This window comes from Oncorhynchus tshawytscha, linkage group LG02 (assembly GCF_018296145.1).
Source record: "Oncorhynchus tshawytscha isolate Ot180627B linkage group LG02, Otsh_v2.0, whole genome shotgun sequence".
Lineage (NCBI taxonomy): Eukaryota > Metazoa > Chordata > Actinopteri > Salmoniformes > Salmonidae > Oncorhynchus > Oncorhynchus tshawytscha.
The window spans coordinates 35,650,713-35,676,549 of NC_056430.1; the positions used below are offsets into that span (position 1 = coordinate 35,650,713).

The following is a 25,837-nucleotide window of genomic DNA, read 5'->3' on the forward strand; positions in this document are numbered from 1 at the left end:
CTGGCTTGCCGTTCCAAATAAAATTGAATATTTTTTTGTTCATATAATTTAAAAAGCAGGTCACTAGGTGTAGGCAAAACCATAAGCAAATAGGTAAACTGTGATATAACTAAGGAGTTAATCAGGGTGATTTTCCACAAATAGACAGGTATTTTCCTTTCCATGGTAGCAAGATCTTGTCTTTTTTTGCTAATTTTCTATAAAAATTTATTGGAGTGAGATCTTTTCTTTCTTTTGGGATTTGTGTACCGACTATGTCCACATCTCCGTCAGAACATTTAATTGGTAAACTACATGGTAATGTAAAATGCACATTTTTTAGTGATCCAATACGTAATATGGTACATGTATCATGATTTGGTTTTAATCCAGAGAGGATAGCAAAAGTATCTCGATCCTCTAAGAGGCCGTGGAGAGACTCCAATTGTGGTTTTAAAAGAAAACATTAATCATCAGCGTACAATGACACAATCCATTAATATTGTTGTTTGATCTAATCTTAGCAGCTAACATTTCGATGGCAATAATAAATACATATGCCGATAGTGGACAACCTTGTTTTACTCCTCTAGATAGTTTAAAACTTTCTGAAATGTAGCCATTATTTATTATTTTACACCTAGGGTTACTATACATAACCTTAACCCATTTTATGAGAGATTCCCCAAAATTGAAACATTCTAGGCATTTATACATAAACTCCAGTCGTACTTTATCAAAAGCCTTTTCAAAATCAGCTATGAAAACCAGGCCTGGTGTCTCCGATATTTCATAGTGATCTATTGTTTCCAGTACTTGTCTTATATTATCTCCAATGTATCGTCCATGTAAAAAAACCTGTCTGATAGGATTAATAATATCTGACAATACTTTTTAAATTCTATGTGCCAAGCATTTTCTAGGATTATTGCATCACAACACTGAAATGTAAGAGGTCTCCAATTTTTTAAATGGACTGGATCTTTATATATACCACTTGGGTCCTGTTTCAGTAATAATGATATCAGACCAACTTGTTGCATGTCTGATAATCTACCATTTATATAGGAGTGGTTAAAACAAGCCAATAATGGTCCTTTAAGTATACGAAAAAAAGTTTTGTATACTTCCACTGGTATTCCATCCAGCCCTGGAGTTTTCACATCCTTAAAGGCCCCAATTGCCTCAAGCAGTTCCTCCTCAGTAATTTGGCCTTCACATGAGTCTTTCTGTACAGATATTAATTTTACATTATTATTAGGAAAAAAAAACATACAATTAGTTTCAGTTAGTGGAGATGGAGGAGCCTGAAATGAAAACATATTCTTAAAGTACTTTACTTCCTCTTTCAAAATATCATTTGGTGAATCATGCATGACTCCATCATTTGTCACAAGTTATAATACATTTTTCTGGTAGCATTTCTATGTTGAAGATTGAAAAATAATTTGGTGCATTTTTCCCCATATTCCATCCAGTTTGCTTTATTATTATAATATATTACACTAGATCTTTCTTGAATAAGTTCCTCCATTTATTTTTGTTTTTCCTCTACTTATTATGTGCCTCTATAGTACTGTTTTTATTGCTATCTAACTGTACTGTTAGTCCTTCAATTTCCTTTGTTAAGATCTAAATTGCTTTTGTTTTATAGATGAGTACTGAATTGCATTGCCTCTAAAGGCACATTTAAAAGTGTCCCATACAGTAAGGGGATCTGCTGTACCTTTGTTGGCCTCTTTGCTCGCACACGCTTTTTCAGTTATGCCCACAAATTTTCTATATGATTGAGGTCAGGGATTTGTTATGGCCACTCCAATACCTTGACTTTGTTGTCCTTAAGCCATTTTGCCACAACTTTGGAAGTATGCTTGGGGTCATTGTCCATTTGGAAGACCCATTTGCGACTTGAGATGTTGCGTCAATATATCCACACAATTTTCCTGCCTCATGATCTATTTTGTGAAGTGCACCAGTCCCTCCTGCAGCAATGCACCCCCACAACATGATGCTGCCACCCCCGTGCTTCACGGTTGGGATGGTGTTCTTCGGCTTGCAAGCCTCCCCCTTTTTCTTCCAAACATAACGATGGTCATTATGGCCAAACATTTATATTTTTGTTTCATCAGACCAGAGGACATTTCTCCAAAAAGTACGATCTTTGTCCCGATATGCAGTTGCAAACTGTATTCTGGCTTTTTTTATGGAGGTTTTGGAGCAGTGGCTTCTTCCTTGCTGAGCGGCCTTTCAGGTTATGTCGATATAGGACTCGTTTTACTGTGGGATATAGATACTTTTGTACCCGTTTCCTTCAGCATCTTCATGAGTTCCTTTGCTGTTGTTCTGGGATTGATTTGCACTTTTCGCACCAAAGTATGTTGATCTCTAGGAGACAACGCGTCTCATTCCTGAGCGGTATGACGGCTGCATGGTCCCACGGTGTTAATACCTGCGTACTATTGTTTGTACAGATAAACGTGGTACCTTCAGGCGTTTGGAAATTGCTCCCAAGGATGAACCAGACTTGTTGTCTGAGGTCTCTGCTGATTTCTTTTGATTTTCCCATGATGTCAAGCAAAGAGGTGCTGAGTTTGAAGGTAGACCTTGAAATGCATCCACAGGTACACCTCCAATTGACTCAAATGATGTCAATTAGCCTATCAGAAGCTTCTAAAGCCATGACATCATTTTCTGTAATTTTCCAATCTGTTTAAAGGCACAGTCAACTTAGTGTATGTAAACTTCTGACCCACTGGAATTGTGATACAGTGAAAATAATCTGTCTGTAAACAATTGTTGGAAAAAGTAATTGTGTCATGCACAAAGTAGATGTCCTAACCGACTTGCCAAAACTATAGGTTGTTAACAAGAGATTTGTGGAGTGGTTGAAAAATGAGTTTTAATGACGCCAACCTAATTGTTTGTAAACTTCTGACTTCAACTGTAGGTGGGGAAGTCGGCACAGTCTTTTTGGATCTTTAAAAGGCCTTTGATACTGTGATTAATGAGGTGCTCCTATCCAAACTATCCTCCCTTCATGTGTCCACTGAAGTTATTAGTTGGATGTATTCCTATCAGACAAACAGAAGGCAAAGGGTTTGGGGGACACTCAGTTGGACTCTCTTTACTATAACATTGCGGACCCACAAGGGTCAATATTAGACACCCTTCTGTTTGCCATCTAATTAAATGATCTCCCACTTGCTTGCCCCCCAAGTTAACATGCATATGTTTGTAGACGATACAGTTCTGTATGTATACTCAAAAAATAGACAAATAGTCTTTAACAAGTTAACTGAAGCTAATAGGTACATGTTTTGAAATGGATGACTAATTCTTGCCTGCGTTTAAATATCGACAAGACTGTTTGCATGTACTTCTCTAAGAAATACATTGATCCTTCCCTACGAGCTGTTCTTGTTAATAGGGAGAAATTGAAAGTTGTGTCTAACTCCAACTTGATGTTTAAGAAACATGTGAAGAAGGTCGTTAACACAGTCGAGTTTGGATTATCCAACTTTAGGTTTATAAGACCTTTCCTTCCTCTGGAGGCCACCATACTATATAGGCACGCTATGATCTTCTCACAGCTGAGATATTGTCTGGTCACAAGCAGGAGCTACTATTCTGAAACCAATTGAATCACTCTACAAACAAACACTTAAGATTTTTGATAACAAACTAAACAGTTATCAACATTGTCATATAATTTGTTGAAAATGTAGAAAATAGTAAAAATAAAGAAAAACCCTTGAATGCAATGTCCTTGTTTTTGAAAGAAAAGCTTTTTTTTGTCCATTAAAATAACATCAAATTGGTCAGAAATACAGTGTAGACATTGTTAATGTTTGTAAATGACTATTGTAGCTGGAAGCAGGAGATTTGTTATGGAATATCTACATATGCATGAAGAGGCACATTATCAACAACCATCACTCCTGTGTTCCAATGGCACGTTGTGTTGGCTAATCCAAGTTTCTAATTTTAAAAGGCTAATCGATCATCAAAAAACCCTACGCTGTGTCCTACTCCCTTCACAGAACAGCGCAAACTGGCCCTAGAATATAAAGAGGAGAGGGAGGCCCCGGTGCACAACTGAGCAAGAGGACAAGTACATTTACTAGACACAGTTTGAGAAACAAATGCCTCACGAGTCCTCAACTGGCAGCTTCATTAAACAGTACCTGCAAAACACCACTCTAGGCACTAGGCAACAGGATAGATAATAGACGTGTGTGTGTGTGTGAGTGTGAGTGAATTGGGGTGTGTGTATTGGGGTGTCAGTGTCAATATGTGTGAGTAGAGTCCAGTGTGTGTGCATAGAGTTAGTGCAAAAAAAGGTGTAGCCATTTGATTAGCTATTTTTAGTAGTCTTGTTTAGCAGTCTTATGGCTTGGGGGTAGAAGCTGTTCAGGGTCCTGTTGGTACCAGACTTGGTGCACTGGTACCGCTTACCGTGCAGTAGCAGAGAGAACAGTCTATGGCTTAGGTGGCTGGAGTCTTGGACAATTTTTGGGGCCTTCCTCTGACACCGCCTGGTATAGAGGTCCTGGATGGCAGGGAGCTCAGTTCCAGTGATGTACTTATCACCCTCTGTAGCGCCTCCTGTCGTTCCCTCTGGGTGTGTGTGGACCATGTTAATTCCTTAGTGATGTGGACGCCAAGGAACTTGAAGCTCTCGACACACTTGAAACAAGTTGGTATGACAGACCTGGTCAGGGATAGGTTGAAAATGTGAGTGAAGACACCTGCCAGCTGGTCAGCGCATGCTCTGAGTACGTGTCCTCATAATCCATCTGGCCCTGTGAATGTTAACCTGTTTATAGGTCTTACTGACATCTGCGACAGAGAACGAGATCACACATTCATCCGGAACAGGCTGATATAAGGCTATTGTACATCCCTTTTAACATTGCTCTGCATCTATGACCATATCCAACCCCATCCACCTGCGCTTTGCCCATGGGCTGCACCACCTCCACCCAGAGAGAGAGAGGGTGGGGGGGGGTTGGCTCTTAGTGGTACACACCAGTGAATGGAAAAGCTCAACTGGAGCTGGTGTTGCAGGGATGTAGCTTTTTTTGGCGCCATCAAGAAAATAAAGACATCAATCTGAAATCTCCCAGATGGAATAGTGTTTACTTTGAGAACGGTTTGCCCCAGTCGCTCCTCCCGCATCCACATCCCTCTTCCCTCTTCAGTGGAACAGTCTGCTCACATGAGCTAAAAATAAGTTGTGTGAGTAAGCCAGGCCAACTGTACTGTTCATGCATTACTTATGGTAGTGTTAGCTTGTTCCCATCCTTGTCTTGATAAAAAAAGACTAACTCTGTTTCTGAGTGTATTCAGTAGGGAGTAAATACTGAATAGTCCTGTAGCTCAGTGTGGTCCTCTGTAGCTCAGTGTGGTCCTCTGTAGCTCAGTGTGGTTCCTCTGTAGCTCAGTGTGGTTCCTCTGTAGCTCAGTGTGGTTCCTCTGTAGCTCAGTGTGGTCCTCTGTAGCTCAGTGTGGTTCCTCTGTAGCTCAGTGTGGTTCCTCTGTAGCTCAGTGTGGTTCCTCTGTAGCTCAGTGTGGTTCCTCTGTAGCTCAGTGTGGTTCCTCTGTAGCTCAGTGTGGTTCCTCTGTAGATCAGGTAGTACATTGTTGAGATGGGTTCGATTCCCAGGACCACCCGTACATACGTAAAATGTATGTACGCATGACTGTAAGTCAATTTGGATAAAAGCATCTTAAGTGGCTTGCAAAAATTTGGACACACCTACTCATTCAAGGGTTTTTCTTTATTTTTACTATTTTCTACATTGTAGGATAATAGTAAAGACATCAAAACTATGAAATAACACATATGGATTCATGTAGTAACCAAAAAAGTGTTAAACAAATATATTTAATATTATAGATTCTTCAAAGTAGCCACCCTTTGCCTTGATGACAGCTTTGCATACTCTTGGCATTCTCTCAACCAGCTTCATGATGTTGTCACGCCATCCCATCTGCTTGCAGAAAATAGTCAAAATAAAGAAAAACCCTGGAATGAGTTGGTGTGTCCAAACCTTTGACTGAGGCTGTGTATTATTTATATTATTATTATTGTATTAACTAACCTGCTAACATGAACAGACGGTGTGTTATGTATGATGCCGCTGTATCTCGTGTATGCTGTGACCCACAACACTGGGGAGTTGCGTTGACAACAAACTGTTCTTGACTCCGTGCCCAATGGGGATAGTAATGATTTATTGAACTGTGGTAGATGTGACAATCTGAGTGGGTGTGAGCGTGAATCGGTATCTGTGTCCAAAATGATCTTGCGGATGAGTCCAAACATATGTGTACATGGTGTGTGTACATTATGTAGAGTATTTGCGTACTGTCTTTTCAGGGGGAAACCCTCCTCTAATCACTTTAGTCCTATAGAATCCCTATAGAAGGTGACGAGCATAACTGGAACATCTAAACCTCACCGTGGCTTTTCCTGCCTGTGTGTGTGTCTCCAGCCAGGCCTCTAATTTGTAATCTGGGTTTCGGTTCGCTACCCACTGAGAACTTTCCCAGATGATACGACCCAGGAGGAATCTCATCTCTGGCCCCAGATAAACCGATCACCCGTTCTGATTGGGTGAAGCATCAGACACAGGAAACCATTGTTCATTATCTAACCGTTTTTGGAACATTATCTCAGACTCCGCAGCACCTGTGATATAATGTTTCAATAACAGACCAAGTTGGACTGAGTTGATTTGGAGGCAGGGCAGTCAGGGGTTCGTTCAACAGCTGTTAATTCCTTAAGCGTTCCTCTGTGTTTGCCAGAGAGGCCCTTGGACTGTTGCTGCTTTGGTTTACTTGTTAGAATAAATGTGTAGTTCCATTCACCCTGACAACTGTCTTAGTCCCAGCTAGAGTAGTGGCTTTCTGTTTGACTGGCCCCCTATGCTGCACCTTGAGTAGGCAGACCTTATGTGAAGTGGTGAGATTGGGTTTTACGGTGCAGATTTGCAATGAGGCAGCTAATACTCCTCTCCTCCAGATCTAACAGGCCTCATTCAAACTGAGCTCAGATGATGATGATGACGATGGTGGTGATAATGATGATGATAACAGCAGTTTTAATGTTGACTAGGTTTTGCTCACAGTGGTGGGCCTAGTAGGGGTCAGATGGTACCTGGCTGGCTCCCATGGTTCAGGGAGAGGGGGAAGGTAGGACAGGGGGCTTGAGGGAGGACATATTTATCATCTGTGTTCACCAGGGGTGATGGCGAGGTGAATGCATTCCAGATGGATTGTGTGTGTGTCTGTGCGTGTGTGTGTGTGGCAGCAGCAGTGCTTACGGAGGTGGTTGGCAGAGAGACTGCTCTGCTTCAAGGCCAGATTCTCAGGCAGATAGCTAGGTCGGGTGAGAGAGAAGAGGGAGAGAGTGAGAAAAAGAGGGAAAGTAGAAAGCTGACTGAGCCACAATAGACAAGCTCACTATGACCTGCCATCACACCAACTCAGCACTCCTCCACCTTTGTGTACCCCTCCTTTCCTCCCCTAACTCTCCTCTTCTCCCCCTGTCTCTTTCTCCTCCTCCATATTATTCCTCTATCTTATTTCTCCTCTCTTCTCCTCTGTCCTCCCCCTCATTCTCTGTGTATATCTCTGATTCATCCCATCCTGCTCTGGCATCCATGTGTCTCTGTATTTAGTTCACTCTCTTCCTCCACTTCCTCCTTTCATCCTGTCACTGGAGTCACACCAACACTTTCATCATCCAGCTCACATGTCTTTCCATCCGTCCTTCTCTCCGCCAGAGCACTGCCGCTAAGCACTTGACACTAGTAGCTAGCTACTTTAATCTATCACTGTTTTCTGGTCATCTCAGTTGTCTTTCCTTCACCCTCTTTTCATTCCTTCTTTAATTTGCTTAATCCCTCTCTCATCCCTCTCTCTCTCTCATCCCTCTCTCTCTCTCTCATCCCTCTCTCTCGTCTCTCATCCCTCTCTCTCTCTCATCCCTCTCTCTCTCTCATCCCTCTCTCTCTCTCTCATCCCTCTCTCTCTCGTCTCTCATCCCTCTCTCTCTCTCTCTCACCCCTCCTCTCTCTCTCTCATCCCTCCCTCTCTCTCTCTCATCCCCCCTCTCTCTCTCTCCCCCTCTCTCTCATCCCTCCCTCTCTCTCTCTCATCCCTCCCTCTCTCGTCCCTCTCTCCCTCTCTCTCACTCAATCCCTCCCTCGTCCCTCCCTCCTTCCCTCTCTCTCTCCCTCCCTCTCGTCCCTCTCTCTCTCTCTCTCCCTCTCGTCCCTCTCTCTCTCTCTCTGTCTCTCAAATGGGAGTGACTTATAGGCCTGTGTTTGAATAGGTAATACACCACACCTTGTTTAGGACAGAGGGTTATTACAAAAGTTGCTAAGGTCTGATGTGGGAGTTGGGAATCCAACTACTGTCAGTTCAATTATATTTCTAGCCCTGTTTGCCTTTTTGCTTTACTTTCAGGGTGTATGGGTGGTCCGGTGCCATTCGAAAATACTGATGACACATTTCTTACATAATAACCACAGAGGAGGCAAAAAAAGAGTGTAAAAAAAATTGCCATCAAAGTATCATTGTAGATATTTCCCCCAAGATATTTTACTCTGTAATACTTAAACTGTTTGGTCAGAATATTCTAGTATTTTTTTCCATCAAAGTTGGACATTGTGTTTGTTTCTGCCTCTGTGTGTGTACTACAGCAACTTTTCTGAGGAATAAGTTTAAAAAAAAGAATAAATAGCACTTGCTCTTTACATAAAGAACACACTGCTCATTTTTGTTCAACTGAGTCTATTTGACCACTGTAGGTTTGATGCAGACAGTAGCCTATGTATATCTACTGCCTGCTGAATTAGTATTTGTGTATGTTGTATGTCTGTTTGATCACATCAGTGACCAATGTTCTCCTCTTTCTCAGGTGATATCACACAGAAGGGATATGAGAAGAAAAGGACTAAACTTCTGCTTCCCTTCTTTATTCATACACCAGGTAAGAAACAAACAAGCATTTCGCTGCACCCGCTATAACATCTGCTAAACTGTGTACACGACCCATAAAACCTTATCCTGGATACATCTCCCCATAATGCCACTCGTATGAGAACATATCTTCTATATTCAACTACTGTTTTTGTTTGATTTTAGATTATTTACAAAATTCGCCATGAGGATTTTTTTCTCTCTCCTCCATTAAGAAGATGAAGAAACATGGTCAAATCTGCTTGGTGCTCACTGCTGCCTCACAGTGGTAGTGCCGGTCACTAAAGTGTCTCCAGACTCCTCCAGTCCACGGATGCCGAGAGACGATGGTCCAGCGGCCCATTGTGACCTAGCTACGCGGCTACGAGACCACCGACGCACCTCCCCAAAAATTCCCAACCAAGCACGGCTCTGCGTACGTGTCTTCTATTAATTTGAATGGGGGTGACGGTTGGATAAATTGCTTGAGCCGCGCTGAGAATTTGAAATGCGTAAAAGCCAACGGTCCAATATTCCAGAACACTGCCGTGCGTACGCATACACGTTTTTGGACTCTGATTGGCGCATTATCCTCTCCACTTCCCTCTTTATTCGCTCACTTCCTTTATGGGTTGATTGTCTGTAAATGTGAACAATTTCAGACAGCATTTCTCAGCAATGAGCAAAGCTGCTCCCTTGTTTACAATGTTCTGTCCCTTTACAAAATAACCCTAGTCATGATGTACTATTATGGTTAGACCCTTTTAGAGACATCTTGAACATTTTGATGAAAATGCGGTATGTCGTAAAAGCACATGCAGATCCTAATGACATTTGGTAAGATTGTGATTATGAATCTCTATTTGAGAGGCAGTAATATTCTCTTCATCGTGTGAGGATTAAGTCACTTAGAGGTCAGGTCAAGGGTCATATCCCAAGGGCCTTAGTAGGAGAAGGAAGAAGTGGAAGCCTAGAGAGTTCTGAACCCTTTTTTATGTTTGTATCCATGAAAATGACAGAGCGACAGCACTTTACACTTTAGTTGTTTTTTCCCTCATAAATCTACACACAATACCCCATAATGGCAAAGGAAAAACAGGTTTTTATACATTTTTGCAAATGTATGAAAAAAAAAAGAAGAGATATCACGTTAACATGGCACACATCTATTTGGGGAGTTTCTCCTATTCTTCTCTGCAGATCCTCTCAAGCTCTTAGGTTGGATGGGGAGCATCGCTGCACAGCTATTTTCATGTCTCTCCAGAGATCGGGAGAGTCCGGGCTCTTGCTGGGCCACTCAAAGACATTCAGAGACTTGTCCCGAAGCCACTCCTGCGTTGTCTTGGCTGTGTGCTTAGTGTCGCTGTCCTGTTGGAAGGTGAACCTTTGTCCCCAGCCTGAGGTCCTGAGCGCTCTGGAGCATGTTTTTATCAATGATCTCTCTGTACTTTGCTCCGTTCATCTTTCCCTTGATCCTGACTATTCTTCCAGTCCCTGCCGCTGAAAAACATCCCTACAACATGATGCTTCACTGTAAGGATCGATCAATCAATCAAATGTATTTATGAAGCCCTTCTTACATCAGCTGATGTCACAAAGTGCTGTACAGAAACCCAGACTAAAACCCCAAACAGCAAGCAATGCAGGTGTAGAAGCACGGTGGCTAGGAAAAACTGCCTAGAAAGGCCAGAACCTAGGAAGAAACCTAGAGAGGAACCAGGCTATGAGGGGTGGCCAGTCCTCTTCTGGCTGTGCCGGGTTGAGATTATAACAGAACATGGCCAAAATGTTCAAATGTTCATAGATGACCAGCAGGGTCAAATAATAATAATAATCACAGTGGTTGTCGAGGGTGCAACAGGTCTGCACCTCAGGAGTAAATGTCAGTTGGCTTTTCATAGCCGATCATTCAGAGTATCTCTTCCGCTCCTGATGTCTCTAGAAAGTTGAGAACAGCAGGTCTGGGACAGGTAGCACGTCCGGTGAACAGCTTAGGGTTCCATAGCCGCTGGCAGAACAGTTGAAACTGGAGCAGTAGCACAGCCAGGTGGACTGGGGACAGCAAGGAGTCAACAGGCCAGGTAGTCCTGAGGCATGGTCCTAGGGTCTCAGGTCCTCCGGGAGAGAAAGAGAGAGCGAATTAGAGAGCATTCTTAAATTTACATCGGACACCGGATAAGACAGGAGAAATACTCCAGATATAACAAACTGACCCTAGCCCCCCGACACATAAACTACTGCAGCATAAATACTGGAGGCTGAGACAGGAGGGGTCGGGAGACACTGTGGCCCCAAACAGGCAGGATATAACCCCACCCACTTTGCCAAAGCACAGCCTACACACCACTAGAGCGATATCTTCAACCACCAACTTACCATCCTGAGACAAGACCGAGTATAGCCCACAAAGATCTCCGCCACGGCACAACCCAAGGGGGGATGTTATTGGCCAGGTGATGACCGGTGCCTGGTTTCCTCTAGATGTGACGCTTGGCATTCAGGCCAAAGAGTAACATTTAGGTTTCATCAGACCAGAGAATCTTGTTTCTCATGGTCTGAGAGTCCTTTAGGTGCCTTTTGGCAAACTCCAAGTGGGCTGTCATGTGCCTTTTACTGAGGAGTGGCTTTCGTCTGGCCACTCTACCATAAAGGCCTGATTGGTGGAGGGCTACAGAGATCGTTGTCCTTCTGGAAGGTTCTTCCATCTCCACAGAGGATCTCTGGAGCTCTGTCAGAGTGACCATCACATTCTTGGTCACCTCCCTGACCAAACACCTTATTTACATAAGTATTCAGACCCTTTGCTATTAGACTCGAAATTGAACTCCGGTGCATCCTGTTTCCATTGATCATCCTTGAGATGTTTCTACAACATGATTGGAGTCCACCTGCGGTAATTCAATTGATTGGACATGATTTGTAAATGCACAAACCTGTCTATATAAGGTCCCACAGTTGACAGTGCATGTCAGAAAAAAACCAAGCCATGGGCCTCCCGATTGCTCAGTTTGGCCAGGTGGCTAGCTGTAGGAAGAGTCTTGATGGTTCCAAACTTCTTCCATTTAAGAATGATGGAGGCCACTGTGTTTTTGGGGACCTTCAATGCTGCAGACATGTTTTGATACCCTTCCCCAGATCTGTGCCTTGACACAATCCTGTCTTGGAGCTCTACGGACAATTCCGTCGACCTCATGGCTTGTTTTATTTATTTATTTGTATTATTTTATTTGTTGTACTTTTACCCCTTTGTCTCCCCCATTTCATGATATTCAATTGGTAGTTACAGTCTTGTCCCATCGCTGCAACTCACCTACGGACTCGGGATAGGCGAAGGTCGAGAGCCATGCATCCTCCGAAACACGACCCTACCAAGCCGCACTGCTTCTTGACACACTGTTTGCTTTACCCGGAAGCCAGCCACACCAATATGTCAGAGGAAACACCGTCCAGCTGGTGACCAAAGTCAGCTTGCAGGCGCCCTGCACAAGGAGTCGCTAGAGCGCGATGGGACAAGGAAATCCTGGCCGGCCAAACCCTCCCATAACCCAGCCGACGCTTGGCCAATTGTGCACTGCCTCATGGGTCTCCCGGTCACGGCTGGCTATGACACAGCCTGGGATCGAATCCGGGTCTATAGTGATGCCTCAAGCACTACGATGCAGTAGCTTAGACCGCTGCACCATTCGATATGCTCATGGCTTGGTTTTTGCTCTGACATGTGCTGTCAGCTGTTGGACCTTATATACAAAAGCGTGTGCCTTTCCAAATCATTTGGGGGGCTCCCGAGTGGCGCAGCAGCCTAAGGCAATGCATCTCAGTGCTAGAGGCTTCACTACAGACCCTGGTTCGATTCCAGGCTGTATCACAACCGGCCTTGTTTGGCAGTCCCATAGGTTGGCGCAAGAATTGGCCCATCGTCGTCCGGGTTTGGCCGATGTAGCCGTCATTGTAAATAAGAATTTGTTCTTAACTGGCTTGCCTAGTTAAATAATGGTTCAATAGAAAAATACAAATAAATGTCCAATCAATTGAACTTACCACAGGTGGACTCCAATCAAGTTGTAGAAACATCTCATGAATGATCAATGGAAACGATATATACCAGAGCTCAAGTTCGAGTCTAATAGCAAAGTGTCTGAATACTTTGCATTAAAAAAATCTGAAAATATGTTTTCACTTTGTCAATATGTGGTAGTGATGAGGAAAAAATGTAATTAAATCCATTTTAGAATAAGGCTGTAACGTAACAAAAATGTGGAAAAAGCGAATGGGTCTGAATGCACCGTATATACTATATACTTTGTGTACTGTCTTTTTGTCTCCTAGTCATCTACTTTATTATTTTGTACTCCCCAGTGGAAGCTCCCCCCCCTGCCTATGATGCCCAGGCTCCTGGTCCTAGCAACGCTTCTGGCTCCACCCATGCCAATGCTCACACCCAGGCTCCTCCACCCAGCTCCTCTTCCCGCTATCGTGATCGTCGCTCTCGGCGACCGCACCGCAGCGGAGGGACCAGGGATGACCGCTACCGATCAGGTGGGCAACAACTTGTCTCAGTTTCCATTTTTTAAATCAACACTTATGTTGCCTTAGGAAATCCAGTCACAGTCAATAATGTTGCATTTTTGGTTCATGTTAAGTTTGATTGATTCTTTTTCATTTCATTCAATATAAGCATTAAGTAGTCAATTTATGATCAAATCTGGTTTGAAGCAGAATCTTGTAATCCTTTAATGGTTGCAAATAGACCAATGAAAGGGCTGCTTTGTGTGTGCGTGTTGGATTGTGAGTGCTGGCTGAGGTCATGTGTGTGTGTGTGTGTGTGTGTCCTGTTGGGTTGTTGAGAAAGAGAAGTCCCTACAGTGTGCAGCAGAATCCCCTCTAAAGGGGACCCCAAGAGGCCAGATCCCTCACATTGTGATTGGGGAGTGATGTCATGGCTTGGCAATGTCCTGGACTGTGGAGAGAGCAGGGGGAATACTAAACAGGAAGGAGGAACTCAGCACAATATAATTATTTTGTAGATTATATAGAGTACAGGGAAGGAGTGTTAGAATGGACCGTTAGATGGTTGAGAAGACATGAAAGAATAACGAATGGTAGAGAAGTGTATAAGAGTCTTTCTGTCCTCTCTCTTTCTCTCTTTCCTTCTGTTACTAGAGGTGCATGCAGTGTACATGTGTCCTCCCTCTAGGCAGCTTCATACTCAGCTTCATACATTTCTCTCTCCTCCCATCCCTGTTTGGACAGCCTCTGCATCAGTCTGGTCTCGCCTCTCACGTGAGACACACATGCACGTACACACACACACGCACACTAGCTCCCATACCTCATTGTGGAGTGTAGTTTTGGGGGATGAAGGACGGAAGGACCACCACTGTGTGGGGTCTGTTTGAGCTAATAGGACAGCTCACCAGAGAGAACAGCAAAAATGATTCAAGTTCCACTGTTCTATTACAGGATAACGGAGGAATATCACAGAGAAATTGAGCAGGACTGAGAGGAGGGATAGAGTGAGGGGTCAGGGAAGAGCAGCGATGGGTGGGTCAGTCACACTCCCAGCAGTCCTTATGAAGAACCTGCTGACACCTCAGTCTCCTTGAGAGAGTGTGATGGGAAGAACGAGAGAGAGCGAGATAGAGGAGGGGGTAGAGCTACAGAGAAAGGAATACTGAGAGGGTGCGATCAAGAGGACTGAGAGATTGATAATTAGCTATCAGCGATACGATGATGTTTAGGTCCAGGTAGTCTGGCGTGTGTGTAGCCTAAATGAGTTTACATGGGTGTGTGTAGGGTATGTTCGTGTTGCTAGGCTGAGGTGCTGCAAGTGTGTTGTTGTGTGGGCTCTGATCGCGTCTGGCTGTCTGTGCTGTTCATTGTTGGTTGTCGTGTAGTGCCGGAGAGGTAGAGGACAGACACCTAACAACTTTAACATTTTAACGCCCGGCAACCTCGGCTATCGCCATGGAGATGCCTCTTGGACGTGTGTGACGATCGTTCTCTCATGTTTCTATGGCGATGAATGATCACGCATGCAGCATATAGGAAGAATGGGAACAGAATAGCTGTCTATTTTTAGTAGAATCAAATGTTATCTTATGTCATTCTATAGTGTTGGTTAAACAATGTGTTGTGTTTGATGGTTTATGTAGATTTTATTACATATTCTGATTGTGTCATGAGGAAATGTATCAGAAAGTGCTGATGTGTCTTCTGGTCATCCTCTGATCTGTGTGTGTGTGTGTGTGTGTGTGTGTGTGTGTGTGTGTGTGTGTGTGTGTGTGTGTGTGTGTGTGTGTGTGTGTGTGTGTGTGTGTGTGTGTGTGTGTGTGTGTGTGTGTGTGTGTGTGTGTGTGTGTGTGTGTGTGTGTGTGTGTGTGTGTGTGTGTGTGTGTGTGTGTGTGTGTGTGTGTGTGTAAGGATGGGTGAGCATGATAATAGCCCCTCTCTCTCCAGCAAACAGACTGTGGTTTCCTCTTACATCAGGACCTAACTGCCATCTCTCCTATTCTGATGGTTGAAAGTCAAACCTCCATTCAGCTTTAACTGTGTTGACAGAACAGTGATTGTCTTTATGCATCAGTATCTATGTAATAATTATTATTTTAAATATCTCTGTGACTGGCAGGTTCACTTATATTTCAGTTATACTTTTCCAGAAAAACGAATGTTTATCTTGGATGTTCTCATCTTCCTCTCCATCCCTATTCCCTATCCTTTGCAATCATCCAAATTCAAAATTGTAATTTCTTCCGCTTTCCCTCACTCCCTCTCTCTCTTTCTCTCTCTCTCCCATTGTCCCAGATATCCACACAGAGGCGGTGCAGGCTGCGTTGGCCAAACACAAGGAGGAGAAGATGGCACTACCCATGCCCACCAAACGCCGCTCCACCTACGTTCAGTCGCCCATCAACAACTGCACCCCACCAGGTAGCGTAGGACTGACTCCTTCAAATCAGCCTGACTGCTTCTATTTCCTCAGGAACAGCCTACGTAAGCTTTATTGTTGGTACTGTAGAGTTTAATCCTAAGGTCACACGCTCTCTCTTTCTAATTCTCTCCATCTCTCTTACTTCCTTTCTCCTATCTCAGACTCGTCGTCAAGTTCAGAGGACGAGGGTGCTCTGTTGAGACAGTCGTCAGTGGGTGCTGGTTTGGGGGCTCCTGCCCCTTCCTCTCTGCTGCAGCCCCCCAGTCTGCAGAGTCCTGACTCCTGGATCAACCGCTCTGTCCAGGGCTCCTCCACATCCTCTTCCGCTTCTTCCGCCTCCTCCACCCTGTCCCATGGAGAGAGCAAGCCCCAGCCTCAACCATCCCAGACCCAAGCCCAGCCCCAGTACAAGCCCCAGTACCAGCCCCAATACCAGCCCCAATACCAGCCACAGTACCAGCCACAGTACCAGTCACAACTACAGCCACAGTCACAGCCACAGCATCCAGCCATAGCTGACATGCTGGCTCAAGCACGGATTGGTAAGATATGTCCTCATGACCACAACACTTTAGAACGCCTTGGCATGTAACCCTATATAGGATAAACCGAGCAGATAAAATGACCCTGTCTTTCTGCCAGGCCTTTCAGAGAACAGTGGACCCCCCCCAGACGTGTTGGCGGCAGCCCCCCAGGCCAGGGGCTCCTCTCAGGTGGACCGGCCCAACAACCCTCCTGTGGTCCGGGGGATGAGCCGCGGACAGAGTCGCTCCAGCATGATGGAGACAGCCGATGGTAAGAACAGCCTCTTTTTTAGGGTGTGTGTGTGTGTGTGTGTGTGTGTGTGTGTGTGTGTGTGTGTGTGTGTGTGTGTGTGTGTGTGTGTGTGTGTGTGTGTGTGTGTGTGTGTGTGTGTGTAAGAAGTCTGTGTGTGTTTATGTGAGATTGTGAATGTGTGTCCTCGCCGAATCTTCATACACTTTTGCATTTCCATTGAAAATAACTTCTTTTTTTTAAAGTAATAGTGTTTTTCTTGAAAAACATGTTGATGTCCGACTGGACCATATCATTAACTAAACCATGTTGTTTTGTTTTCTTCTGGCCTTTTTCCACCCTGTCGCATGTTATTTTGACTGGCAATAGGTAACAGAAGAGGTAACACATTCCCTATGAGAAACCCATGAACTACTGGTGTCATATATACTTCTGTGTACTGTTTGTGCCTTGTTCATATCCTCTGCGCCATATGATTAGGGAGAGTAGTATTTCTGTGAAACCAGAACCATCCTCTGAAACCGAATGAATCCTCATGTGTTTTCCTATTATGCAACCAATGATTATTTTCCCTTTTACCTCACTCCATCCCTCCCAGTCCTGGTGTAGAGTTCATACTAGTAGACTGCAAGTTGAGAAAGGAAAGCCAGAGATGTGTGTGAAGTCAATCAAGACTTCCCTTCGTATATTGGGGCAGGGTGAGTGTGTGTGACAGTGTTTGCCTCCCCCCATCCAGGTGTCCCGGTGAACAGCAGGGTGTCCACTAAGATCCAGCAGCTGCTCAATACCTTGAAGAGGCCCAAGAGGCCCCCCCTCAGTGAGTTCTTCGTGGATGACCAGGAGGAGATCGTAGAGGGTGAGCCACCATTCATTCTTCAGTCAGTGGATTTCTCTTAGCCTGGTTTCAAATCTGTTTGTGCTGTCTTGTCAACTCCCAAGACAGCACAAACAGATCTGAGACCAGACTATATCTCTGTAAATGTCACCTACAATGTTTTCATTTCCACCCCTCTGTACCAACCTCAAATGTGCTACCTGGTTCATTCTGCCCCCCCTCCCTCTCTCCCTCCAGTGCCCCAGCCGGACCCCAATACACCACGGCCAGAGGGCCGTCAGATCATCCCAGTGAAGGGGGAGCCCCTGGGGGTGGTCAGTAACTGGCCTCCGGCCCTCCAGGCTGCCCTGGCCCGATGGGGAGCCACACAGGGCAAGAGCCCCGCCCTCACCGCCCTGGACATCACTGGCAAATCCCTGTACACATTGACCTACGGTAAGAAACTAGGCCCACACACAAACCCCTGTACACATACCTACGGTATGTAACAGTCTCAAACCCCTAACCACACTGACCTATGATATTTCACAATCCCAAACCCCTAACCACACTGACCTATGGTATGTCAGTGTCAAATCCCGAACCACACTGACCCACGGTGAGAGACCTAGAGCCATGCAGAGATTTTATACTGATACTACAACCTGACTTAGATACCCCCATCTAATCCATGGTTAGAGAACATATGATTTTTGACATCTATAACTCTACTTAGTGAGGGATACTTTATTTATTACATCCTCTTAGGTTATTGTTGGTGCTATACTGTAGTCATGATGTGGATAAAGTCATCTTGGTAATGGAGGGTTATGAGAGGTGAAGAATGAGATTGATTGACAGATTGTGACACTGTTATTTACGATGCATACCCTTCCTCCCTCCTACCTCCCCTTCTCCCGCCATCAGGGAAGCTGTGGAGCCGCAGTGTGAAGCTGGCCTACACCCTCCTCAACAAACTGGGACCCAAGAACGAGCAGGTCCTCAAGCCTGGGGACAGGGTGAGACACATTGACTCTCACTACTTCTACTTCTCTCGTAATGATATAGCGCCATATACAGTGCCTTGCGAAAGTATTCGGCCCCCTTGAACTTTGCAACCTTTTGCCACATTTCAGTCTTCAAACATAAAGATATAAAACTGTATTTTTTTTGTGAAGAATCAACAACAAGTGGGACACAATCATGAAGTGGAACGACATTTATTGGATATTTCAAACTTTTTTAACAAATCAAAAACTGAAAAATTGGGCGTGCAAAATTATTCAGCCCCCTTAAGTTAATACTTTGTAGCGCCACCTTTTTCATAGTTTTGATATCTTCACTATTATTCTACAGTGTAGAAAATAGTAAAAATAAAGACAAACCCTTGAAGGAGTAAGTGTGTCCAAACCTTTGACTGGTACTGTGTATTTATATAGGTTGGATAGAAATGTTTATATTTATGTTATAAACTCAGCAACATAAGAAACTGTCCTTCAAAAGATAATTCGTAAAAATCCAAATAACTTCACCGATCTTCGTTGTAAAGGGTTTAAACACTGTTTCCCATGCTTGTTCAATGAACCATAAACAATTAATGAACATGCACCTGTGGAACGGTCATTAAGACACTAACAGCTTACAGACGGTAGGCAATTATGTCACAGTTATGAAAACTTAGGATACTAAGAGGCCTTTCTACTCTGAAAAACACCCAAAGAAAGATACCCAGGGTCCCTGCTCATCTGCGTGGACGTGCCTTAGGTATGCTGCAAGGAGGCATGAGGACTGCAGATGTGGCCAGGGCAATAAATTGCAATGTCCGTACTGTGAGACGCCTAAGAGAGCGCTACAGGGAAACAGGACGGACAGCTGATCATCCTCGCAGTTGCAGACCACGTGTAACAACACCTGCACAGGATCAGTACATCTGAACATCACACCTGCGGGACAGGTACAGGATGGCAACAACAGCTGCCCGAGTTACACCAGGAACGTGCAATCCCTCCATCAGTGCTCAGACTGTCCACAATAGGCTGAGAGAGGCTGGACTGAGGGATTGTAGGCCTGTTGTAAGGCAGGTCCTCACCCGACATCACTGGCGACAACGTTGCCTATGGGCACAAACCCACCGTCGCTGGACCAGGCAGGACTGGCAGAAAGTGCTCTTCACTGACGGGTCGCGGTTTTGTCTCACCAGAGGTGATGGTCGGATTCGCATTTGTCGTCGAAGGAATGAGCGTTACACCGGGGCCTATACTCTGGAGAGGGATCAATTTGGAGGTGGAGGGTCCGTCATGGTCTTGGGCGGTGTGTCACAGCATCATCGGACTGAGCTTGTCATTGCAGGCAATCTCAACGCTGTGCGTTACAGGGAAGACACCCTCCTCCCTCATTTGGTACCCTTCCTACAGGCTCATCCTGACATGACCCTTCGCATGACAATGCCACCAGCCATACTGCTTGTTCTGTGCGTGATTTCCTGCAAGGCAGGAATGACAGTGTTCTGCCATAGCCAGCGAAGAGCCCGGATCTCAATCCCATTGAGCATGTCTGGGACCTGTTGGATCAGAGGGTGAGGGCTAGGTTCATTCCCCCCCAGAAATGTCAGGGAACTTGCAGGTGCCTTGGTGGAAGAGTGGGGTAACATCTCACAGCAAGAACTGGCAAATCTGGTGAAGTCCATGAAGAGGAGATGCACTGCAGTACTTAATACAGCTTGTGGCCACACCGGATACTGACTGTTACTTTTGATTTTGACCCCCCCTTTGTTCAGGGACACATTATTCCATTTCTGTTATTCACATGTCTGTGGAACTTGATCAGTTTATGTCTCAGTTGTTGAATCTTGTTATGTGCATACAAATATTTACACATGTTAAGTTTGCTGAAAATAAACGCAGTTGACAGTGAGAGAACATTTATTTTTTTGCTGAGTTATATATATATATATATAGGGCACATTTGTAAAAGAGACTTAGGTCTCAATATGTCTTCCCTGTTTTATAAAATTATAAATGATTCAGCCCCATCCCTCAGCTTTTTTACAGAAACAGGGTCATTACCGAAATAGGTGGGGAGAACACTTTGTTATTGTTTTTACTGCGGATTTCTGCATTAAGGTCCATACATCAACCAAATGTTTTATTTTATTTCCGGTAGGTGGCTCTAGTGTACCCAAACAGTGACCCTGGGATGTTCTGGGTGGCCTTCTATGGCTGCCTGCTGGCTGAGGTCATCCCTGTCCCTATAGAGGTCCCTTTGTCTCGCAAGGTAAGGACATGTCATTGGAACTTTTTCAAGCCTATATTGACATGCTGTTACATCTGCTTTGTGATTGACTCCATGTCCATTGTTGTTCCACCAGGATGCAGGCAGTAGTCAGGTGGGCTTCCTGCTTGGCAGTTGTGGTGTAACTCTGGCTCTGACCAGTGAGATCTGTCTGAAGGGACTCCCCAAGACACCCACCGGAGAGATACTACAGTTCAAAGGTCAGGAGCTGCCTCTCTTACTGGCCATATTACAGAGCATCAATGTATTTCATTCACTGGTCACTGACTGAGAAGACTGACTGATCTACAAGTAGTAATGAGTAGTTATTTAGGTTTTCCAGGTGATTTGTAGTCATCCAGTCGATGACTGCAGTCTGGTTGATCTCAATTACCACCATTGTCTCTAGAGATCAAAATGTGATACTTTTTGTCTTTTGCTATGAGTCTCTTTTTAACGAAGTTGATTGGCTGACGTATGTTATTAACTGTCTTTCATAGGCTGGCCTCAGCTAAAGTGGGTGGTGACAGATTCCAAGTACCTCACCAAACCTGGCAAGGACTGGCAGCCCCACATACCTACGGCTAACACTGACCCTGCATACATAGAGGTGAGGTGAGGTGTGTGTGTGTGCACATGTGTGTACTTCTCATTCAATCCTAATGGATTGTGTTTTCTCTCCCCCTAGTACAAGGCAAGTAAGGAGGGCACAGTGATGGGTGTGGCTGTGTCTAAGGTGGCCATGTTAACCCATTGCCAAGCACTTACCCAGGCCTGCAACTACTGTGAGGGTGAGTAACTACACTATCGCAAGAGTAAGTCTATGGCATCTTTATGAGGATTTAAAAAAATATATAGATATTTCACCTTTTATTTAACCAGGTAGGCTAGTTGAGAACAAGTTCTCATTTGCAACTGCGACCTGGCCAAGATAAAGCAAAGCAGTTCGACATATACAACAACACAGAGTTACACATGGAGTAAAGAAACATATAGTCAATAATACAGTAGAAAATTCTATATACAGTATGTGCAAATGAGGTAGGTAAGGCAATAAATAGGCCATGGTGGCGAAGTAATTACAATATAGCAATTAAACACTGGAATGGTAGATGTGCAGAAGATGTATGTGCAAGTAGAGATACTGGGGTGCAAAGGAGCAAGAAAAATAAATAAATACAGTATGGGGATGAGGTAGTTGGATGGGCTATTTACAGATGGGCTATGTAAAGGTGCAGTGATCTGTGAGCAGCTCTGACAGCTGGTGCTTAAAAATGGTGAGAGAGATATGAGTCTCCAGCCTCAGTGTTTTTTGCAGTTCGTTCCAGTCATTTGCTGCAGAAAACTGGAAGGAAAGGTGACCAAAGGAAGAATTGGCTTTGGGGGTGACCAGTGAGATATACCTGCTGGAGTGCGTGCTACGGGTGGGTGCTGCTATGGTGACCAGTGAGCTGAGATAAGGCGGGGCTTTACCTAGCAGAGACTTGTTGATGACCTGGAGCCAATGGGTTTGGCGACGAGTATGAAGCGAGGGCCAGCCAACGAGAGCGTACAGGTTGCAGTGGTGGGTAGTATATGGGGCTTTGGTGACAAAACGGATGGCACTGTGATAGACTGCATCCAATTTGTTGAGTAGAGTGTTGCAGGCTATTTTGTAAATGACATCGCCGAAGTCGAGGATCAGTAGGATGGTCAGTTTTACAAGGGTATGTTTAGCAGCATGAGTGAAGGATGCTTTGTTGCGAAATTGGAAGCCGATTCTGGGATTTAATTTTGGATAGGAAATGCTTAATGTGAGTCTGGAAGGAGAGTTTACAGTCTAATCAGACACCTAGGTATTTGTAGTTGTCCACATATTCTAAGTCAGAACCGTCCAGAGTAGTGATGCTGGATGGGCGGGCAGGTGCGGGCAGCGATCGGTTGAAGAGCATGCATTTAGTTTTACTTGCATATAACCTGCCTAGGACTGGGGAACCCCGTTCAGCTAGCGGAACCCCTCGCCAACAGCCAATGAAATTGCAGGGCTCAAAATTCAATCAACAGAAATCTCATAATTCAATTTTCTCAAACATACAAGTATTAGGCACCATTTTAAAGATACAATTCTCGTTAATCCAACCACAGTTTCCGATTTAAAAAAAAAATAATAATAATAATAATTCGGAACATATCATTATGTTAGGTCAGCAACTAGTCACAGAAAGCATGCAGTGATTTTCCAAGCAAAGAGAGGAGTCACAAAAAGCAGAAATATTCATAAAATTTACCACTAACCTTTGATATTCTTCATCAGATGACACTCCCGGGACAACATGTTACTCAATACATGTATGTTTTGTCTCACCTCATTTGCTCACATCGTATATAGACTTGTTTATACTGTATTATTGACTGTATGTTTGTTTTACTCCATGTGTAACTCTGTGTTGTTGTATGTGTCAAACTGCTTTGCTTTATCTTGGCCAGGTCGCAATTGTAAATGAGAACTTGTTTTCAACTTGCCTACCTGGTTAAATAAAGGTGAAATAAAAAATATAAAAAATATTTCTATCCAAAAACCTTACATTTGGCTTTGCCTCCAAAACATCCCGTGAATTTGCACAGAGTCACATCAAATCACAGAAATACTCACAATGAACATTAATAAAAGATACAAGTGTTATTCAAAGATTTAAAGAAATACTTCTCCTTAATGCAACCGCTGTGTCAGATTTTTAAAAAACGTGACGAAAAAGCAAACCATGCAATAATCTGAGTACGGCGCTCAGACGACATACTCAACCCAAGAATATATCCGCCATGTTGGGGTCAACATAAGTCAGAAATAGCATTATAAATATTCACTTACCTTTGATGATCTTCATCAGAATGCACTCCCAGGAATCCCAGATTCCACAATAAATGTTTGATTTGTTCCATAAAGTCCATAATTTATGTCCAAATTCCTCCTTTTGTTAGGGTGTTTAGTAAACAAATCGAAACTCACGAGGCGCGGGCAAGTCCAGCGGAAATGTCTGACGAAAATTCAAAAAAGTTATATTACTGGTCGTAGAAACAAATAAAACGATGTATAGAATCAATCTTTAGGATGTTTTTATCATAAATGTTCAATAATGTCCCAACCGGAGAATTAATTTGTCTGTAGAAAAGCAATGGAACGAGAGGTAACTTTCTTATGACCACGCATCACGAGACCGAGGCTGCTAGCAGACCTCTGACTCATTCCCCTCTCATTCCCCCTCCTTCACAGTAGAAGCCTGAAACAACGTTCTACAGACTGTTGACATCGAGTGGAAGCCTTAGGAAGTGCAAAATGACCCATATCCCACTGTATATTCAATAGGGACTGAGTTGAAAACCTACAAACCTCAGATTTCCCACTTCCTGGTTGGATTTCTTCTCAGGTTTTTGCCTGCCATATGAGTTCTGTTATACTCACAGACATCATTCAAACAGTTTTAGATACTTCAGAGTGTTTTCTATCCAATACTAATAATAATATGCATATATTAGCATCTGGGACTGAGTAGGAGGCTGTTCACTCTGGGCACGCTATTCATCCAAAAGTGAAAATGCTGCCCCCTATCCCAAAGAAGTTAACTTGGCTTTCGAAGACCTTAGAAAGGCAGGGTAGGATAGATATAGGTCTGTAGCAGTTTGGGTCTAGTGTCTCCCCCTTTGAAGAGGGGGATGACCGCGGCAGCTTTCCAATCTTTGGGAATTTCAGACGATATGAAAGAGAGGTTGAACGGGCTAGTAATAGGGGTTGCAACAATTTCGGCAAATCATTTTAGAAAGAGTGGGTCCAGATTGTCTAGTCCGTCTGATTTGTAGGGGTCCAGATTTTGCAGTTCTTTCAGAACATCAGCTATCTGGGTTTGGGTGAATGAGAAATGAGGAGGCTTGGGCGAGTTGCTGTGGGGGGGTGGAGGGCTGTTGATCGGGGTATGGGTAGCCAGGTGGAAACCACGGCCAGCCGTAGAAAAATACTTATTGAAATTCTCAATTATAGTGGATTTATCGGTGGTGACAGTGTTTCCTAGCCTCAGTGCAGTCAGCAGCTGGGAGGAGGTGCTCTTATTCTCCATGGACTTTACATTGTCCCAGAACCTTTTTGAGTTTGTGCTGCAGGATGCAAATTTATGCTTGAAAAAGCTAGCCTTAGCCTTCCTAACTGCATGTGAAAATTGGTTCCTAACTTCCCTGATAAGTTGCATATCACAGGGGCTATTCGATGCTAATGCAGAATGCCACAGGATGTTTTGTGCTGGTCAAGGGCAGTCAGGTCTGGAGAGGATCAAGGGCTATATTTGTTCCTGGTTCTACATTTTTGAATGGGGCATGCTTATTTAAGATGGTGAGGAAGGCACTTTTAAAGAATAACCAGGCATCCTCTACTGACGGGATGAGGTCAGAATCCTTCCCCGATACCCGGGCCAGGTTGATTAGAAAGGCCTGCTCGCTAAAGGGTTTTAGGGAGCATTTAACAGTGATGAGGGGTGGTCGTTTGACCGCGGACCCATTACGGATGCAGGCAATAAGGCAGTGATCGCTGAGATCTTGGTTGAAAACAGCAGAGATGTATTTGGAGGGTAAGTTGGTTAGGATGATATCTATGAGGGTGCCCGTGTTTATGGCTTTGGGGTTGTTCCTGGTGGGGTCATTGATCATTTGTGTGAGATTGAGGGCATCAAGCTTAGATTGTAGGATGGCCGGGGTGTTAAGCATGTCACAAGTTTAGGTCACCTAGCAGCACGAGCTCTGAAAATAGATGGGGGACAATCAATTCACATATGGTGTCCAGGGCACAGCTGGGGGCAGAAGGTGGTCTATAGCAAGCGGCAACGGTGAGAGACTTGTTTCTGAAAGGTGGATTTTCAAAAGTAGAAGCTTGAATTGTTTGGGTACAGACCTGGATAGTAAGACAGAACTCTGCAGGCTATTTCTGCAGTCGATTGCCATACCTCCCCCTTTGGCAGTTCTATCTTGTCGGAAAATGTAATAGTTAGCGATGTACATTTCAGCGTTTTTGGTGGTCTTCCTAAGCCAGGATTCAGACAAGGCTAGGACATCCAGGTTGGCAGAGTGTGTTAAAGCAG

The 25,837-nt window shown here is 44.2% G+C and overlaps 1 protein-coding gene across 4 annotated transcripts in view; it reads left to right on the forward strand.

Annotated features, from left to right (window-relative positions):
* The window catches only part of LOC112216959 (disco-interacting protein 2 homolog B-A-like), a 90,834-nt gene that overhangs the window by 31,512 nt on the left and 33,485 nt on the right, over window positions 1-25,837 (forward strand). For 2 of the 4 annotated variants that reach the window (XM_042297391.1, XM_042297392.1), the window contains exons 2-13: window positions 8,909-8,980; window positions 13,306-13,485; window positions 15,754-15,942; window positions 16,042-16,422; window positions 16,523-16,675; window positions 17,391-17,510; window positions 17,727-17,924; window positions 18,396-18,487; window positions 20,631-20,741; window positions 20,836-20,959; window positions 21,239-21,348; window positions 21,427-21,529. In XM_042297391.1, coding sequence (XP_042153325.1) covers window positions 8,909-8,980; window positions 13,306-13,485; window positions 15,754-15,942; window positions 16,042-16,422; window positions 16,523-16,675; window positions 17,391-17,510; window positions 17,727-17,924; window positions 18,396-18,487; window positions 20,631-20,741; window positions 20,836-20,959; window positions 21,239-21,348; window positions 21,427-21,529 — 1,833 coding nt within the window. The remainder of the gene's footprint in view (window positions 1-8,908; window positions 8,981-13,305; window positions 13,486-15,753; window positions 15,943-16,041; window positions 16,423-16,522; window positions 16,676-17,390; window positions 17,511-17,726; window positions 17,925-18,395; window positions 18,488-20,630; window positions 20,742-20,835; window positions 20,960-21,238; window positions 21,349-21,426; window positions 21,530-25,837) is intronic. The other 2 variants (XM_042297394.1, XM_042297400.1) reach the window with 1 other exon arrangement.